Genomic DNA, 20,011 nt, shown 5'->3' on the forward strand with positions numbered 1-20,011 from the left:
AATTGGTATTCTATACACAGGTGGTGTAGCTTGCAACACAGATAGGCTACTCCACTGACTAACACACTCTGCAAGAGGCCAAAAAGGATCTGCTTTGCTAGATTCAGCCAAATGCTGTGAAAAAAGCTTGCACAGCACTGGCACAGACCTGCCTGGCAAAAACTGATAGGAACTGATGTAACCTAGCCCTGAAAAGGACTGCAATTACAATTAGTCTTTACTCCCACAATCTATCTATTTAAGAGCACAGACCTGCCTGATAAAAGTCGTAGGAAATGCTGTAACTTAGTCCTGAAAAGGACTGCAATTACAATTAGTCTTTACTCCCAACCTATCTATTTAAGAGCACAGACCTGCCTGATAAAAGTCGTAGGAAATGCTGTAACCTAGTCCTTAAAAGGACTGCAATCACAACTATTCCCTACTCCCAAGCTATCTGTAGATTTGTGCGAAAATTGGCTTGAAATTAACAAGGTATAGCGCACACAGCAACAGCGGTGTCGTCTAACACGCAGCTGCAGCAGTGAGAAAATGGTGGCGACGGGGAAAATGGCTTGGTCTTATAGGGCAAGGACAAGTGACATACACTGTCAATGACACATGCCCTTGCTTGTGTGAAAAAAAGCACTTCGCTCCGTGTGTGCGCTGCTGATAGGCTGACAGATTGCACCTCCCCACTGTAAATGCGGGAAAGAGAAAAAAAAATGGAGATCTTCATTGTTCCTGCAGAGATCCATCCCCTGCCCCTCCCCCCGCCCCCTGTACACTCAAACTGCGTATTAACATTAATTTTCATCATTACTGAGAAAAAATCCAGTTATGATTTTGGTGCACGAACAGTTATCGAACATAACCTCGAACAGCCAAATTTTTCTCAAATCGTTCGTGTTCGCCGAACGGCTCGAACACCACCCAAAACAGCTCGAATTTGAGATTGGCGAACAGTTCGAGTCGAACAATGCTCATCTCTAGTTGTGAACTTCTGGGGTTAAAAATATTTTTTTCATTTGAGTTCCATTAAAAACTTTGTACTGTTTGCCTTCTGTAGCCTCTATGTTGCACTGTCTATTGCTGGCTGCAGAATGAGTTAACTAAGAATCCATCAGTGAGCCCATTCAGACCATGTAATAGAGACTTTATAAGTCTTTTACTGAGCACCTCTCAGCTGGTTTATGACCACAGTCCACATCAAAGTTGAACGTGCAAGGAAATGAAGGGCTTGTAAAAGCTAAACGCGCAATTTTTTTTAATGAAATCCAATGGCAAAAATGTTTTTTAGCCCTAAATATATGCATTTACGCAATAAATAAAAATTGTGGTCAACCCGCTTACCACAAGGTTTGGGACTCCCATCAATCAGCTGTAATTTGTGGAAGAATCAGACATCAATTGCTCGATTCTCCTACAGCGCCACCACAGGGCAAGTGAAGCATTACATGATGCTCACTGAAATCAATGGGATGTTATAACACTATAAATGTGCTGGGCCCTATGGAAAGAGAAAAGCGCTTGCATATGTTGTATTGGGTCCCACTTTGAAAAAATATAATGAATATTTTAATTTATTAATTTTCTTATTATTTTCCAGTATCATATTGGAGTGATCCAGGTATGACCTGAAGGTCTAAAAATCGAAGGTTATTTCAGCATGGTTTGTAACACAGCGTCTCTGGCTGTGATTTCTTAAAGTCCAAGAACAAGTTGTATTTTTGGGGATAAGAACAAGTTGATCACACACTTCAGTAAGAGGATCCTGAAACCATATGGATGATAGATTGTAAACGCCGGGAGAGCAGCAGCGGGTATAAATACATCTGAGCAGCTTCACTTTCTCCTATTAAGGGGTCAAGAAATAATGTACTGTGCAGTATAAAAGCCGTGATATCACCTATACAAGTATCTGAGAGCCCTGGGGAACATCACGCTCGGAATGCAGGGTTATAGATACAAACAGACTAAATTAATGATGTTTGGAAAATGATGGCGGCGGATGGGTTATAAGTTATAACTCCTAACCGTGCTAATGTTCCCCAGGCATGAGGCTTTGTGTGAGGCTGAACACCGAAGAACAATAGGAGGTGAAAAGTAGAAAGGTTGTTTACACATACTGAACGGGATAGATAAGATGACAGACAGACAGACAGACAGACAGACAGACAGATAGACAGATAGATAGATATGGGATAGATAGACGGATGGATGGATGTATAGATAGATGGATGGATGGATAGATGGATGGACGAACGGATAGATAGATAGACGGATGGATAGACGGATGGATAGACGGATGGATAGACAGATGGATAGACGGATGAACGGATAGATAGGTACATAGATAGACGAATGTATGGATATATAGATAGATGGATGGACAGACGGGTAGGTAGATAAATTAACGGATGGATGAATAGATGGACGGACGGACAGATAGATGGATGGATGTATAGATAGATGGATGGATGTATAGATAGACGGATAGATGAATAGGCGGACGGCTGGATGGATAGACAGATAGATGGATGGATGTATAGATAGACGGATGATGGATGTATAGATAGACGGATAGATGGATAGGCGGACGGCTGGATGGATAGACAGATAGATGGATGGATGTATAGATAGACGGATGATGGATGTATAGATAGACGGATAGATGGATAGGCGGACGGCTGGATGGATAGATAGATAGAGGGATGGATATATACATAGACGGATGGATGGATAAATAAATGGATGGATGTATAGATGGATGGATGGATAGAGGGATGGATGTATAGATAGACGGATGGATGGATGGATGGATGGATAGATGGATAGATAGATAGACGGATGGATAGATAGATGGATGAATGGATAGATAGACGGATGGATAGATAGATAGATGATAGACGGATGATGGATGTATAGATAGATGGATGGATGTATAAATAAACGGATGATGGATGTATAAATAGACGGATGGATGGATAGACAGATGAATGGGATAGATGATAGACGGATGGATGATGTATAGATAGATGGATGGATGGATGGATGGATAGATAGACTAATGGCTGGATGATGTATAAACAGACAGATGGAAGGGATGTATAGATAGATGGATGCATGGATAGATAAATAAACGGATGGATGTATAGATAGACGGACGGATAGATGAATGCATGGATGGATGGATAGACGGATGGATGGATAGATGTATGGATGGATGGATATATAGATGGATGGATGGACAGATGGATGTATGTATAAATAGACGGATGGATAGACAGATGGATGGATAGACGGATGGATGGATGGATAGGTGCGTGGTTGGATAGACGGATGGATGAATAGATAGATGGTTGGATGGATGTATAGACAGACAGATAGATAAATTCTAAAAACAAAAAACTGACTAGCACCGCCAAACAGAATAATACAAGTGTGAACAGGTGCAAGCTGCTCTGACTGCATAATTTACAAACATAATCATGCACCAGCACTCTATAAGTGCAAAGATGTATGCAGACATTGAATATGTGACATTTGGACTGCATTACTGCTATATAGAATACACTTATAAAAAATGAGGTACTTTGCGTATAAATTGGCCAATTTATGAGAGCCCATCAGCCCCGACAAGGTGTACCTTTATTTGTTGTGACCCTAAACCTAATATATATCAAACATGCCTCTCCTGGTCTAAAAGCCTACAGATTTAAATGGCGTTAAAAAGGGGCTGTTCACATTTGGGAACTTTTATTTTAACTTAAATGCATGCATTTGGGGCTAAAAATTATTTTTGCAATTCAGTGTCATTAAAACATTTGAACCGGTTGACTTGTACAGACTTTGTTTCTCTGCTCATTCAGCTTTGATGTTGTCTGTAGTGATAAATCAGTTAAGAGGCGCCAAGAAAAAGACAGATAAAAGATCTACAAACTGCCCCATAAGACTGTCAGGATGAGCTCACAGACTGACACTCAGTTAACTCTTTCTGCAGCCTGCAATAGACAATACAACACAGAGGCTATAGAAGGCAAGCGGTTCAAAATGTTTAATGAAACCCAAATGCAAGACTCATTTTTAGCCCCAAATACATGCATTTAAGTTAAAAAAAAAGTCCTGAAATGTGGATAGTATGCAATGCGCTCCCTCTAGTGGTGGCTGTAGGCAGTTAGAATTTTACCATTTAATTCTATGTCTTTACCAAGTTTTGAACAAGGAGTTTAAAGCACATAAAATGTGATTAGCACATTTGGCCGCTGCAAGACAAATGTGACCGCATGACTCTAGTCTTACTGGCAATCTCCAGTCATCAAGTCACACGTCTATAATATAGGAATCAGAATTTTTTTTATTCTTTCTGGCTCATAATAAAAAGCCTTGGCCAATCATCACAGAAGTCTTAGTATCTCTCAGTTTGATTGCATCTGGTAATGGTCCCGTCTCCCGAGAACAGCGCAGATCTTAATCACTCCGACACATGCTGCGGACCACAACATGATCTGCAGCTGCCGGTAATACGTCTTTTAGTGGGGGACGCTCATATTTGTTTGGCAAATGGAGCAAGAAGTTACTCGTGATAAACCAGTTGTGGATGAAGTTAGAAAAAAAAAATGACAAGAGTGACGTGTACAGAAGTAGCAGAGCTGGATTTGTCTTTTAACTCTTTAGTGATTGCGCAGTTAATGCACGGTCGTACAGCAGTTCAATGAGTTAAGGAGAAAATGCAGATGACTTGTAGCACACGACAAACTCATCACTACTAGAACACTTATTCTGCTCCCCTCAAATCATCATATCAGTTTCTTAAAGTCATTTTTTCGCTTTGACTCTTTGTTCCAAAGTCATCAAAGTTGGGTGGACAATGTTTGATGACTTTGGCTCAGATTTAAAGATGCTTTTTTTTTTTTTTAAATAAAAAAGTCAAACTATTCTATCACACTGTTCACACTGAGTTTTTTTTATCATGAGTTTTTGGAACAGAAACTGGCTTTGTGCACACAGAGTCTTCCACTTAGAGTAAACTCTCCAAATCCTCCTCAAAAACTTTAAGTTTCCATTCAGTTTCTGCTCTAAAAACTTATCGAAAAACTCTGTGTGCACATAGCCACTGAGTGGAAACTCTCCAAAATCTTCTAAAAAAAAATTCTAAATGCTTTAAAAACTTGCTTCGGAAACTCATCCAAAAAACTCAGTGTTCACATACCCTCAGAGTACTGGAATAAAACTTTGCAAAAAGTTTGCCATATTTTGAAAAGTCACAAACAACGAATTAGGGTAAAAGATCTGGATAAATAAAGGGGCTCATTCAGACGAGTGTAATTTAGGAACGTGTTAAAATCGGACGAATGTAGTTCAATAGGGAGGTCCAGATGATAGTTTTTTCACGAGAACCGAGCAGCGTGTACTGTTCTCTTCAGTATTTTGTTTGGATGAGACTCGTCTATTCAAGTCTGTGGGTGCTCAAAAAAAAAATCCGATCCCAATAGTCCGTATGGCATCCGATTTATTTATTTATTGCCATTATAACATAGGAAACTGTATTTGATGACGTACATTGTAAACAGTTGATGTACAAATACGGATGTTATACTGACGTAAAAAAACGGACACACGGATGAAAATCGTCCATTTTTTTCTGCCTGGGAATCAGACAAATCTTCATATGCCCGGCCGAATGCTCCAAAAAAACCCCCCAAAACACCAAAAAAGGTACAAATTAAATAATGAATATGGTGCAAATAAACAAAAGTCACAATTACTAGTTTTACTCCAGAAAAAAGGCGCAAAAGTGATGATGAATTGTCACCACTGTTTCCAACTTGTGGCTCTCCGGCTGTTGTAAAACTACAAATCCCAGCATGTTCACAGCCGCAGATTATCAGGAGTTGTAGTTTTGCAACAAGTTTTGCAACAATTCACAAACACAGCGACACATTCATTTACATTGTTGCATCTTAATAAGTTACTAAGAATCCCAAACTCTAAAAGTTCCAAATTCTCCTCTACTTCCAGTCCCCCCACTTTTTTTTCCGCATTAGTTTTCGCTTACTCCCCCCCCCTTATCACCTACACCCCTCGCTATTGTCTTCTCACCACTCCTCCTTCCCCCCTCACCTTGCCGAGACAGAGATGAAGGAGAAGAGAATCACTTCATGCCATGTCAAGTATCGCTCTAGTCGCTGCAGCCTCCCAGTATCAAGGATCCAGCCCAGATGTGGGACGGAGATGTCCAGCCTTCGCTGGCAGATGTCAGGGGCTTCGTGGAAATATCTAGGAGCCTCCAAAGGGGAGGGGAGAAGCCCAGCATGGAAGCCCGACCTGCTGATTGCAGATTTGGGATTGCAGAAATTGGGGTTTACATAGAACTTGTCATATAAATGGAAGACCTTAAAGGGTCCAAACGCCAAGTCTGATGTCTTTGTGCCACCTGTAGACCACTATGAACAATGCACCTTATACCCTAGACGGGAACCTGGTCTGCACCTGTCTCAGGATGTATGGCGGGAAGATAGCAATACATACAATGGTCACAATAGTCCCAGGGACCATGTCACTCATCAATGGACTGCACAACTTTTTGTATTTAATGTTCGGATTTTTGTGCTTGATCCGATAGTTCAAAACTTTTACTTATTTTTTCGAAATATCTCATAGTTTACATTTCACCTCCTTGTTGCATTTTTACAGAAAATAGCTAACGGAGTGACAAGAGAATGTACAAAGGAGCACAAGGTACGAGATCTGTATATGACGTGTATCATAAGTGTGACTATATGTGTGTCTATAGATGTACTGCTATATATGATGTATTAAAGAGGAACTGTCACCAAGTCAAAAGTGGCCAGATTTTACTCCTGCTGCTCTCCTGAGTATTTCGTTTTTGTTTTTCTTTAAATCCGCCATACGGTTCCAGAGATATGGGCCTTTTATTAAGTGCTAATTTGTATGGGGTTTACTAAGTGGGCGTGGCTCACAGGGTAATTATGCAGCTGTCAAAAGACACGCCCCTGAGGATCCTATGAGCCACACCCCCTCAGAAAAGACTAGCGCTACATAAAAAGACCCTTATTTCTGGAACCCTAAGGCAGATTAAAAAAAAAAAAAAGTGGAACACTTAGGGGATAAGCAGGAATACAATCAGAGCAGAAACTGGACATTATTGACAGGTCCTTTTAAAGAGGTACTCCGCATTGGACAATCCCTATTTATTGGAAGAGTGTGATAAGAATAGGCTGATCGCAATATGTCCTCCAATGATCAGCTGTGATTTATAGGAAAACCTGACAGTAAGTGTTCATTTTCCCTGCAGCGCCACCCACAGGGAAAATGAAGTATTACACAATGCCTATTCAAACAAATAGACTGACAGGGCAGGTCCTCCCGAGCGAGAAACACCCTTCTGCTTTCGTCTCAAGCCAAAAGATAAGGATCCAGAATTGGGGCTCTATTACCCCCGAATTTCATAGTAGGGTATATGAAGCTGGGTTTTCAGTACCTCATAATCAAAATAACCCTTTCCTTAACATGTGATCTCATAGTACAGCACACATTCAGTACCGGTGTAAGGAAATTGAAATATAAAATGAGTTTTATAAACACCTTAAAAAGAAAAGAAAAAAAAATCTAAATATTATATGTACCCCAAATTATATCAATAGAAACGTCAGCATATTTTTTTTTATTTTTACCATGGAATTTTCGTCCCTCATTTTCCACATATGATAAAATTAATGGTGTCAATCAAAACTAAAACTTGTCATGCGAAAAAAAAAAGCGTTCATTCATATGATTATGGGGGCAGGATAAAAACAACAACAAAAAATGATTACCAAGAAGAAAAAAAATAAATAAAAAGAGTAAAAAAAATAAAAATAAATAAAAATAAAGCATGGCCATAAAGGGGTTATAGGAGTTTTTTCCAGAATTTACATCTGTACTAAGGCTCAAAATAAACTGTTCAATAAGCTTTTTTCAATGGTCCAAGTGTTTTATGTGTCCTGACTACAAATGGGAAAAAAATCCATTAATATTGATGTGTGCGGAAATGGCAGCACGTGATCGTCCTGGCAGGAGGGTTATGGTCAGCGCTCTGCGAGGGATGGTTCACTTCACTTTCCTTCATTTCACCCTTATAGCAATGTCTTCAGGACGCAGCATCCACATCTATCCAGACGATGCTATATACATGGCGGCATTTCTGGTTTGTGCTTCATGTGCAGATTTCTGGCCAAAAACAAGAACAGATCCCGACCGAGGAACATAGGACATCCGCCAAGTTACTGCTGCTCTAACAGCGCCATCTGCAGGAGAGCCTTCGTTACTGCATGCCTGATCAACACTTTGTGCAAATAATGTATGAACTACACAGTATCCATATAATGAGTATGGGCAGTACAAATATTCAGCAGGACCCCAGGGTAGGTCACTAATCTGTGGCCACTGGCTGGGAGCCCTGAGAACCACCTCGTACCAGACGGTAAATTTTCTTCTTTAATGACATGACTGTGTGCATCATCCCGGCCCGGTGACATCACTAGGTCGGGAGTTTCTTGTTTTATGGCATTACTTTCACCATCATCCTGTTATTATGAACCTACGACATCACTGTGGTCTTCATAGGTCTGCTGTGACATCACCAAAACTATTTTTTTCTCGCCATACTAATGCTCAATGATGTCACAGACAGGCGAGGACCACAATAATGGCAATTCTTCCCATACTATGACATCACTGTGTGCATTCTCAATTGATTTAGAGCCCGATCCAGTGGTTTTTTTAGGTAATTTTTTTTTTTTTGTCTTGTGGTATTTTGTTTATTTTTCCCATCTGACAAATTCTTCAAAAAAAATAATATTATTAATAATAATATATATTATTATTTAATATTGATTAAAATATGCGCAAATAAATACCACTAACAAGAAAAAAAGAGTGCAAATGCAAGAATGAATCAGGCACATGAAGTACAGTTGGGTTTGCGTGCTTGAGGTTTCCAAACGACCCCTGTGCCACCCAAGAGGCGACCAGTACTGTATTTGCAGTTAGCGGCACATGGCAGATTTCACGTTGTGTTGGAGAGAACAGAATTTTTTTTTTTAAATGTAAAATGCAAAACCAAAAAATTGTGAAATTAGTGGTCGTTTTATTAAAGGTTATTATTACTAATAACAAGTTAGAGAATCTTCTATAGATACCAGGCAGCAGGGACTCGGCTGAGGTCCTAAGATCACAGGGATTAGTTCAATCACTGCTGCGCTATAAATCTGCGCCAGAAGTTATTTCAATCTGTTAGTGCTGAGAAGCCATCAGATTACGTCACTTGTTAGAAGCAAAGTCTCCGACATGTCCCAGGATTTCACAGGGTCACATTCATACAAATATATACATGCCGTACAATGCCTGCATAGAAATTAAGGGGATATTATTCTTTTATTCTTGGGTAGGAAGAAAAGAGACAGCAGTCGTGCATGGTCCTTTAAAAGCCAACAGATGGCATCTGGGCACCACAGGGTTGGCATCTGCTGCACTGTTGAGATTCGTCGTTGATCGGACACATGATCCCTTCACAGCTTGGCTTTCACCGGCTGCAGCTGCAGATTCTGCAACTTCATGGCCAGGCCCATGTTTCCAGTGATTTTCAGCTTGCCCTGGAAGAAAGCCTGAGAGGCACAAATCAAATTAGTAGAGGTCAATGCAAATTGCAATGTGTCACCAAGAGTTTAAAAAGAGAACATCTGTGGAAAACTGGCACCTGTGACGGCTGCATCAGATCCATAGTAAGTTCCCAAACTGCTGCATGGTGCAACTAAAGCCCGAAAATCATATGCACAATGTATATCGAGAGATGAGCAAACGAGAGATTGAGAGAACGAGAGACACATAGACGAGCAAACAAGAGACAGAGAGATCTGGTCCAAGTTCGGGTACAGTTCTGGTACCCGAACCGAACTGCTGTACATGGTGCAACTCAAGCCCAAAAATCGTATGCACAATGTATATCGAGAGCTCGAGCAGACGAGCCAACCAGGGCTCGAGCAGACGAGCCAACGAGAGCTGGAGCCTACGAGAGCTCGAGCAGACGAGCCGACGAGAGCTCGAGCAGACGAGCCGACGAGAGCTCGAGCCGACGAGAGCTCGAGCCGACGAGAGCTCGAGCAGACGAGCCGACGAGAGCTCGAGCAGACGAGCCGACGAGAGCTCGAGCAGACGAGCCGACGAGAGCTCGAGCAGACGAGAGCTTGAGCAGACGAGCCGACGAGAGCTCGAGCAGACGAGCCGACGAGGGCTCGAGCAGACGAGCCGACGAGGGCTCGAGCAGACGAGCCGACCAGGGCTCGAGCAGACGAGCCAACGAGAGCTGGAGCCGACGAGAGCTCGAGCAGACGAGCCGACGAGAGCTCGAGCAGACGAGAGCTCGAGCAGACGAGAGCTCGAGCAGACGAGAGCTCGAGCAGACGAGAGCTCGAGCAGACGAGCCGACGAGAGCTCGAGCAGACGAGCCGACGAGAGCTCGAGCAGACGAGCCGACGAGAGCTCGAGCAGACGAGCCGACGAGAGCTCGAGCAGACGAGCCGACGAGAGCTCGAGCAGACGAGCCGACGAGAGCTCGAGCAGACGAGCCGACGAGAGCTCGAGCAGACGAGCCGACGAGAGCTCGAGCCGACGAGAGCTCGAGCAGACGAGAGCTCGAGCAGACGAGCCGCCGAGAGCTCGAGCAGACGAGCCGCCGAGAGCTCGAGCAGACGAGCCGCCGAGAGCTCGAGCAGACGAGCCGCCGAGAGCTCGAGCAGACGAGCCGCCGAGAGCTCGAGCAGACGAGTCGCCGAGAGCTCGAGCAGACGAGCCGACGAGAGACAGAGATTTTGTCCAAGTTCGGGTCCAGTTCCGGTACCTGGACCGAACTTTTGCACTAAAGTTCGGTTGAACCCGACAAACTTGGACATCATTCCCCGGCTCTCATCACCAAGCCCCATCTGTGCCACCTACAGACTAGTTGTGCCACTATAAGGGTGGGTTTACATTACACAATCTGCGGCTGAAAAAAACCACCAATCGTCTTGATATTTGCCGGCAGTCATTTGATAGTCTTTTTTTTATTTATTTTTTTTAGACAGGCTGATCCCATTTTCGATGCACACAGAAATAATAAGGAATAGCTTGTTCAGTGCACACAGACAGTTCTCGGCAGCACATCTGTTTACAAAAAAACATGTGCTGCCAAGAATAAGCAATCAGAAAAGTCATTTCACCCGAAAAGTGTTTTTACTCGCTTGTCAGGTGATTGGCAGCTTGTTTACACTGCCTGATTAGAAGGAAACGACTGCTCCTAGAAACACTCATCCAGATAATAGTGTAATATAATGAAGCCTTAGTCTTTATGATCGATATTATGGATTACGTTGGAGACCTATTTCTTCTGCAAATGGTCTCCCCCGTTATCATCTAAGCTTAGGGTGAAGGTAATCTGGGCTTACATTTATAAAAGTAATGTGTCATTTTTAAATAATTTTAAAAGCCTTTATTTATTTAATTTTTTTTAGCTCGTCAGAAGAGGCAGAAACCCAGTATATTCATAGATTTAGCCATATTATGGCTCAGTGGTTAGCACTGTATGGTGGCTCAGTGGTTAGCATTGTAGCTTTGCAGTGCTGGGATTCAGGGCCCAAATCCCACCAAGGACAACATCTGCAAGGAGTTTGTATGTTCTCCCTGTGTTTGTGTGGGTTTCCTCCGGGTTCTCCAGTTTCCTCCCACATTCCAAAGACATCCTGATAGGGAATGTAGATTGTGAACCCCAATGGGGACAGTGATTTTGTCTGTAAAGCGCGGTGGAATTAATGGCGCTAATATAAAAGTGAGTAAAAAATACATTTATGAAAAACTTTAAAAATGTGATACAACATGTCACAAACTCATTCCCATTGGATGTGGCATAAAAAGTGTATGTAACAGTTCTCCCTCGCACAAAGAAGAGACAAAGTTTTTCAAACATCGCGCTACACTTGTCATTATTTACGACAAACTTATCCAACGTGACCAGAAGTAAAAACAGATTTCATAAAGTGATGAATTTCCCCCTTTAATTCTCGGTCGACTAGTTAATATATGAACTGATACGAGGTGCACAGCGCCATACGTACAGCACACGCGGTTATAAACGGCAGCCTGCATTCTGCAGCAGGCAACTTACATTCTGCACTAATCTGCAATACAAGCCAGTGACTAGATCACTCCATTTTAAGAAGGGGTAAGGACTCAGATTTCTAAATTTGCAGTTATCGTACTTACTGTCTGTGGATTGATCTTGCCGGTCATCAGAGCTAACAGATCAGAGTCTGCCATTGTGATTGTACAGTCGGCTTTCTTATCTGCAACACATACACACAAAAAAAGTAAAAGAAAAAGTCATTTCTTTGTGATGTGGGAAGTGCTGAAAAAAAAAAAAAAAGGTGTAATTTAAAAAAAAAAAAATTTCTAAATATATTTACAGGCAACTTTTCAAAAACTTTTTTTTGGACACCTAGGGCCCCCATCCACATGCACCAACTATGGTTCTATACTATAGACCCATGGGTATCTTCTGTACTGTAATGTGGCGAGGGGCAAATATTTTTTGTAGCGCAGCATCTGATGGAATAGGACTTTCCTTTATATATTTATTTGCAATCCGTGAAAACAATATTTCTTTGAGGGTACCATGTGATAGGTCCATACTGTGGGGGTCCTTACCCGAGTCGTAGGACACAGATCCTTTGCCATTCTTCACATCAACCACCCAAGTTGCTTCTTTTCCATTAGGTCCATCCTTCACCTTAAAGGCAAAGACACCTCCAATCTTCTTAACAAACTGCTCCCCTTCCTGCAAGATGAAGAGTAACAAGTGGCATATAAATCATGGAGTAACTCAGCTACAATCCCCCCAAAAAAGTGAAAAATTGGAAATATTTGGTTGCTTTTTATCGTTTAGTCTTGCAGATCTTCTTCATTCTACCATGTAATTTCACATTTCCCCTGCAATACACGAGTATGCCTCCATAAAGTATAATTCATGGAATTATTCCAGGTCACTGGACCCGCTCTTATCAGAGGGCGGCTTCACCGATTAGAAAAATGATCTTTGATCTGATCGGCAGGAATGTTTTTCTGCAGCTTCGGTTGTGAAATTTGCACCGTCTATTCACCTCTGACCAAGAAATGTGACCTAAGAGCTTAAAGAGCTGTTCACATCTGTGGCTGTCTGTAATGGTCGGCACCCATGTAGAGCTATTCAGACCGTCATATCTGACGTAATTAAGAAAGGAGTCAGAAGAATTAATCCTCATCGATTTTACAGAACACAGACCAAGTATACAGCAAATCCATATAGTTCAGCAAGAACCCTGCACTACTTTATTTCACCTGTGGTGGCGCTGTTGAGGAACATGGGTTTTCATTTGCCCCGATATCCTTGAAGATGACCTGTCACTTCTTAGTAATCTCTATTTTTTTACCTGGCAAAAATGCCGCTGTTCCGAATCCAGCATGGTTTTTCCTGCTCCTCACCGCTCCTAAGATATGGCCCCTTTTCTCCTGTATAGAAATCATTTTAGCCAAGTGGGCGCATTCTTGATGACCATGCCCCTTTGGAAAATAAAACTACATACAGAAAAGGGGCCATATCTCAGGAATGGAGAGGAACAGGGACAAATGAAAAACATCGCCGGATTCAGGAGAAAAATTACATGTCTTTTTTAAAGCACCACTATATATACAGGAATGTGTGTGTATGTATGCATGTGATAGAGAGATTATATATATATATATAAAGTGGTATCACTAATGTAAGTTGCCCCTAGTAATATAATTATCAGCTGCAGTCTTCTTCTGTCTCAGTGCCGCTCCGGTCGTCTGGTTAGCTGTGACCTGCTGGATTGCTCCAGTGTTTGCCGTAAGTCACGACTCAATGCAAGTCTATGAGAGCCAGAAGGAGAATCACATAGACTTACATTGAGCATTAGTGACAGTTAGCAGCGGTCAGTCAGGAATTGCAGTCACAAGATGGCGGAGCAGCACCGAAGTGGCGCTGGAACAGCAGAAGACGGCGTCGGGTGAGTACTTCACAAATTACAGCTGTGGCTGGATAGGGAAGAGGGGCAGCCTTGCATTAAGAATTTACTTAGACATAAGTAGGGAACCATCGAAAAAGTTAGGAAAGTTTGTCATTCTTGAAAGATGGTTATGTAAAAAAAACAAAAACAGTAAGTCACTGACCTCTGCCAATTTCTTTTCAATTTCTTTAAACACAAACTGGGCTTTAAATCCGTCCTCGGCGCTGGTTGGATTTAGTTGAATACGGGAAGAACTGAAGAGACAGGCGGTATTATTTATAGGCAGGACTATATCACAATAGTTCACAGCTTAGATCCACATTTATAACAGGAAATTCCTTTTTTTTTTACTTATCTTCCAGTACAAGTGTGGCAAAACTACAGACGCTTTTAACTTTTTTTTTTTTACTATGAATTGCCGCAGTTTATTGGTGGAGCAGATTTTACAGGTAACTCTCCTCCATGAGAAAAGGATCGGACATGCTGGATTACAACTCGCAGTCCTTTTGTCACAGGGTAAATCCCACTTACCTCTCCCCATTCAGAACATATGCCTGCTCGGCCAAACTGAGTGTGCATGGACATGGTGGTGGGCTAAATTAAAATCTGATTTTCTCACCCTCCACAGGTCCAGTGATGCCTCTCTATACTTGCAGCCAACCCTGGTCTTTGTTAACATGCTGCAGTGGTGACTACAGTGCACATGACCTCTGCAGACAATCACTGAGCTTAGCAGTGATGGTGATTGTAGATGGCACAAGACTGCTGAAGCCAGTGATTAGCCGCAGCAGTCACGTGCACTATAGTTGTGATGTCACCTCTGCAGCCAGTAACCTCTTCCCATCTCGGCCAATTTTTCATTTTTTTGACCTTTTATTTTTTTTTCCCTCCCAGTATTCTAGGAGCCATAACTTTTTGTCGACAGTCATACAAGGGCTTGTTTTTTTTTTGTGGTACGAGTTATAGTTTTGAATTAATTTACCATTTAATGTTCTCAAATACAGGAAAAATCCAAGTAGAATAAAATGGTAAACGTGCATTATTAAAATTTTTGTATATTCATTTTTGTTTTCTTTACACCGTGCTCACTTTTTCAAAACTTCTTTAGCGACTTTAAAAAAAAATAATTACTCTCTATTGCCATTTTTTCTTCAAGACCTGCTGATCTCCAAAAAAAAAAAAAAATAAAAAATTAACAGATGATTGGTGAAAATGCAACCTGTCATGACACTTTCTATGGAGAAACCGGCCTAGTGCACGTGCATATATATTTATTGCAAACCCATTAAAGAATACTGCAGGGAGCTGAAACATCTGATAACGGAGAACAATAGCATTCAATGGTATTGAAAATGAAGAGAAGGTAAACTAATAGTTAACCGTCCTGCAGTTTATGTATGGGATCGGTAGATAGAAGAATAGCGCATGATATGAAGATCAATGTTAGTTCATGGTCATGTTACTACTATACATCTCCTATATCAGATGACACGAGAAAGCCACTTCCCAGAATGCAACACTTTCTCCAGGTTATTGTCTGCCATTCATATGTAGTCTCAGATCTCCCCTCCCTGCCGGGATCATTGACCTTACAGACATTGTATAGGGAGCGATCTGCACAGAAGACACATTGCAATAATGTATATATTCAGTATACAGCTGAGGGTACACAAGAAAGCAGAATATAACATAAGAGATACATTACTGCAGAGATTATATAAGAATTCACAATATTAAATAACAATAGTTACATTATTGCAAACACACACAAACACACACACACACACACACACACACACACACACACACACACACACACACACACACACACACACACACACACACACACACACCCACCCACCTGTATTGCAAGATTACTCACCTCGCTGCTGCATCTGGAAATCCCATCTTGTACAACGTAACCACAACAGCTCCCCCAAGTCCAATATTGTGCTGCAGGGCGAGTTTGGCTCCTGGTACCTGTCTCTTCCCCGCCTGATGTCTGAGCTGCCAGCAGAGCTCTGCACACTGAGCCAGGCCTGTGGATACACAAGAGGTAGAGGAGCTCAGCTTCCGGCTCTAGTGCGCACTCTACCTGCTGAGATGCAGAACTGCAACTCAGCCACTTAACTCCTCACTGCCCAGTACAGCAACTCAGGCTCTAATTTTGGCTCACTGGAGTGACTTATTGCATAAACCTTTCCCCACCACACAATCCATGTGAAATAATTAACTGCAGTGATTGTTCTTCCATGCCTGCAGTTTTGGCGAATTTACTGGTTTCTGCCAGCGCTGCAGATGTTGATTTTACAATTTTTCTTTTTTAAATATATATAAGGATACAGCCAGGCGGCAGAGCGATGGCGGCAACCAGGGCTGAAGCTCTGCCAAATGATTATGAAACATTTGTGCGGTAACTGGCCATCAGATTGAAACGTATCCGCTGCAGAAAGTTCTGCATAGAGGACTATGTGGGGCCCATTATTCTGTATGGAGGACTATGTGGGGCCCATTATTCTGTATGGAGGACTATGTGGGAGCCATTATACAGTATGGAGGACTATGCGGGGCCCATTATACAGTATGGAGGACTATGCGGGGCCCATTATACTGTATGGAGGACTATGTGGGGCCATTATACTGTATGGAGGACTATGTGGGGCCCATTATTCTGTATGGAGGACTATGTGGGGCCCATTATACTGTATGGAGGACTATGTGGGGCCCATTATACTGTATGGAGGACTATGTGGGGCCCATTATTCTGTATGGAGGACTATGTGGGGCTCATTATTCTGTATGGAGGACTATGTGGGGCCCATTATACTGTATGGAGGACTATGTGGGGCCCATTATACTGTATGGAGGACTATGTGGGGCCCATTATTCTGTATGGAGGACTATGTGGGGCTCATTATTCTGTATGGAGGACTATGTGGGGCCCATTATACTGTATGGAGGACTATGTGGGGCTCATTATACTGTATGGAGGACTATGTGGGGCTCATTATTCTGTATGGAGGACTATGTGGGGCTCATTATTCTGTATGGAGGACTATGTGGGGCCCATTATACTGTATGGAGGACTATGTGGGGCCCATTATACTGTATGGAGGACTATGTGGGGCCCATTATTCTGTATGGAGGACTATGTGGGGCCCATTATTCTGTATGGAGGACTATGTGGGGCCCATTATTCTGTATGGAGGACTATGTGGGGCCCATTATTCTGTATGGAGGACTATGTGGGGCCCATTATTCTGTATGGAGGACTATGTGGGGCCCATTATTCTGTATGTAGGACTATGTGGGGCCCATTATACTGTATGGAGGACTATGTGGGGCCCATTATACTGTATGGAGGACTATGTGGGGCCCATTATTCTGTATGGAGGACTATGTGGTGCCCATTATTCTGTATGGAGGACTATGTGGGGTCCATTATACTGTATGGAGGACTATGTGGGGCCCATTATTCTGTATGGAGGACTATGTGGGGCCCATTATTCTGTATGGAGGACTATGTGGGACCCATTATACTGTATGGAGGACTATGTGGGGCCCATTATACTGTATGGAGGACTATGTGGGGCCCATTATTCTGTATGGAGGACTATGTGGGGCCCATTATACTGTAAGGAGGATTATGTGGGGTCCATTATTCTGTATGGAGGACTATGTGGGGCCCATTATACTGTATGGAGGACTATGTGGGGCCCATTATTCTGTATGGAGGACTATGTGGGGTCCATTATACTGTATGGAGGACTATGTGGGGCCCATTATTCTGTATGGAGGACTATGTGGGGCCCATTATACTGTATAGAGGACTATGTGGGACCCATTATACTGTATAGAGGACTATGTGGGGCCCATTATACTGTATGGAGGACTATGTGGGGTCCATTATACTGTATGGAGGACTATGTGGGGCCCATTATTCTGTATGGAGGACTATGTAGGGCCCATTATACTGTATGGAGGATTATGTGGGGCCCATTATTCTGTATGGAGGACTATGTGGGGGCAATTATACTGCATGGAGAACTATGTGGGGCCATTATACTGTATGGGCGACTATGTGCGGCCCATTATACTGTATGGAGGACTATGTGGGGTCCATTATTCTGTATGGAGGACTATGTGGGGTCCATTATTCTGTATGGAGGACTATGTGGGGTCCATTATTCTGTATGGATGACTATGTGGGGTCCATTATTCTGCATGGAAGACTATGTGGGGCCCATTATACTGTATGGAGGACTATGTGGGGTCCATTATTCTGTATGGAGGACTATGTGGGGTCCATTATTCTGTATGGTTGACTATGTGCGGCCCATTACACTGTATGGAGGACTATGTGGGGCCCATTATACTGTATGGAGGACAATGTGGGGTCCATTATTCTGTATGGAGGACTATGTGGGGCCATTATTCTGTATGGAGCACTATGTGGGGCCCATTATACTGTATGGAGGACTATGTAACATAGTAACATAGTTTTTAAGGTTGAAGGAAGACTAAGTCCATCTAGTTCAACCCATAGCCTAACATGTTGATCCAGAGGAAGGCAAAAAAAACATGTGGCAAACACTAAGCTCCACATTGGGGAAAAAAATTCCTTCCCGACTCCATACGACAATCAGACTAGTTCCCTGGATCAACGCCCTATCAAGGAATCTAGTATTTATAACCTGTAATATTATACTTTTCAAGAAAGGCATCCATGCCCTTCTTAAATTTTAATAGTGAATCACTCATTACAACATCATGCGGCAGAGAGTTCCATAGTCTCACTGCTCTTACAGTAAAGAATCCCCGTCGTGATTATGATTAAACCTTCTTTCCTCCAGACGTAGAAGATGCCCCCTTGTCCCCGTCTCAGAGTAAAAAGATCAGTAGAAAGGTCTTTGTACTGTCCCCTCATATACTTGTACATAGTAATAAGATCACCCCTAAGCCTTCTTTTTTCCACAGTAAATAACCCCAAGTGTAATAACCTGTCTTGGCATTGCAGACCCCCCAGTCCTCTAATAACCTTGGTTGCTCTTCTCTGCACCCTCTCTAGTTCAGCTATGTCTTTCTTATACACCGGAGACCCGAACTGTACACAGTATTCTAAGTGTGGTCGCACTAATGACTTGTATAGAGGTAAAATTATGTTCTCCTCATGAGCATCTATGCCTCTTTTAATGCATCCCATTATTTTATTTGCCTTTGCAGCAGCTGCCTGACACTGGCCACTAAACATGAGCTTGTCGTCCACAAATACACCCAGGTCTTTTTCAGTTACAGATTTGCCCAGTGTTTTACAATTAAGCATATAATTATACATTTTATTTCCTCTGCCCAAGTGCATTACCTTACATTTATCCCCATTAAAGCTCATTTGCCATTTATCAGCCCAAGCTTCTAGTTTACATAGATCCTCCTGTAATATAAAATTGTCCTCCTCTGTATTGATTACCCTGCAGAGTTTAGTGTCATCTGCAAATATTGAAATATTACTCTGTATGCCCCTTACAAGGTCATTAATAAATATGTTAAAAAGAAGGGGGCCCAATACTGACCCCTGTGGTACCCCACTGTTAACTGAGACCCAGTCTGAGTGTTTTCCATTAATAAACACCCTTTGTTTCCTATCACTGAGCCAATTCTTAACCCACATACATATATTTTCCCCTATCCCCATTGTTCTCATTTTATGTATCAACCTTTTGTGTGGAACCGTATGAAAAGCTTTTGAAAAGTCCATAAACACAACATCCACAGCATTTCCTTGGTCCAGTCCAGAACTTGCCTCCTCATAAAAACTGATGTGGGGCCCATTATACCGTATGGAGGACTATGTGGGGCCATTATACTGTATGGAGGACTATATGGGGCCATTATACTATATGGAGGACTATGTGGGGCCATTATACTGTATGGAAGAC

General features: G+C 42.3%; 2 protein-coding genes across 3 annotated transcripts in view; both read right to left on the bottom strand.

The window, feature by feature from the left end:
- Positions 1 to 6,333, bottom strand: part of PODN (podocan) — a 50,857-nt gene extending 44,524 nt beyond the window's left edge. Inside the window, exon 1 of one of the 2 annotated variants that reach the window (XM_073643458.1) lies at positions 6,103 to 6,333. The gene's annotated coding sequence lies outside the window, so the exon portion shown is untranslated. The remainder of the gene's footprint in view (positions 1 to 6,102) is intronic. The other variant, XM_073643460.1, reaches the window with a different exon arrangement.
- Positions 6,334 to 9,110: 2,777 nt separating this feature from the next.
- Positions 9,111 to 20,011, bottom strand: part of SCP2 (sterol carrier protein 2) — a 50,995-nt gene continuing 40,094 nt past the window's right edge. The window contains exons 12-16 of the mRNA XM_073643461.1: positions 15,958 to 16,114; positions 14,239 to 14,329; positions 12,718 to 12,847; positions 12,277 to 12,356; positions 9,111 to 9,647 (exon numbers count right to left, since the gene is read on the bottom strand). Of these exons, the coding sequence (XP_073499562.1) occupies positions 9,552 to 9,647; positions 12,277 to 12,356; positions 12,718 to 12,847; positions 14,239 to 14,329; positions 15,958 to 16,114 (554 nt within the window). The 3' untranslated portion in view covers positions 9,111 to 9,551. The remainder of the gene's footprint in view (positions 9,648 to 12,276; positions 12,357 to 12,717; positions 12,848 to 14,238; positions 14,330 to 15,957; positions 16,115 to 20,011) is intronic.

The sequence above is a fragment of the Phyllobates terribilis genome, unplaced genomic scaffold (genome assembly GCF_046119375.1).
Source record: "Phyllobates terribilis strain yellow unplaced genomic scaffold, ASM4611937v1 Scaffold_8__6_contigs__length_399053987, whole genome shotgun sequence".
Taxonomy (NCBI): Eukaryota; Metazoa; Chordata; class Amphibia; order Anura; family Dendrobatidae; genus Phyllobates; species Phyllobates terribilis.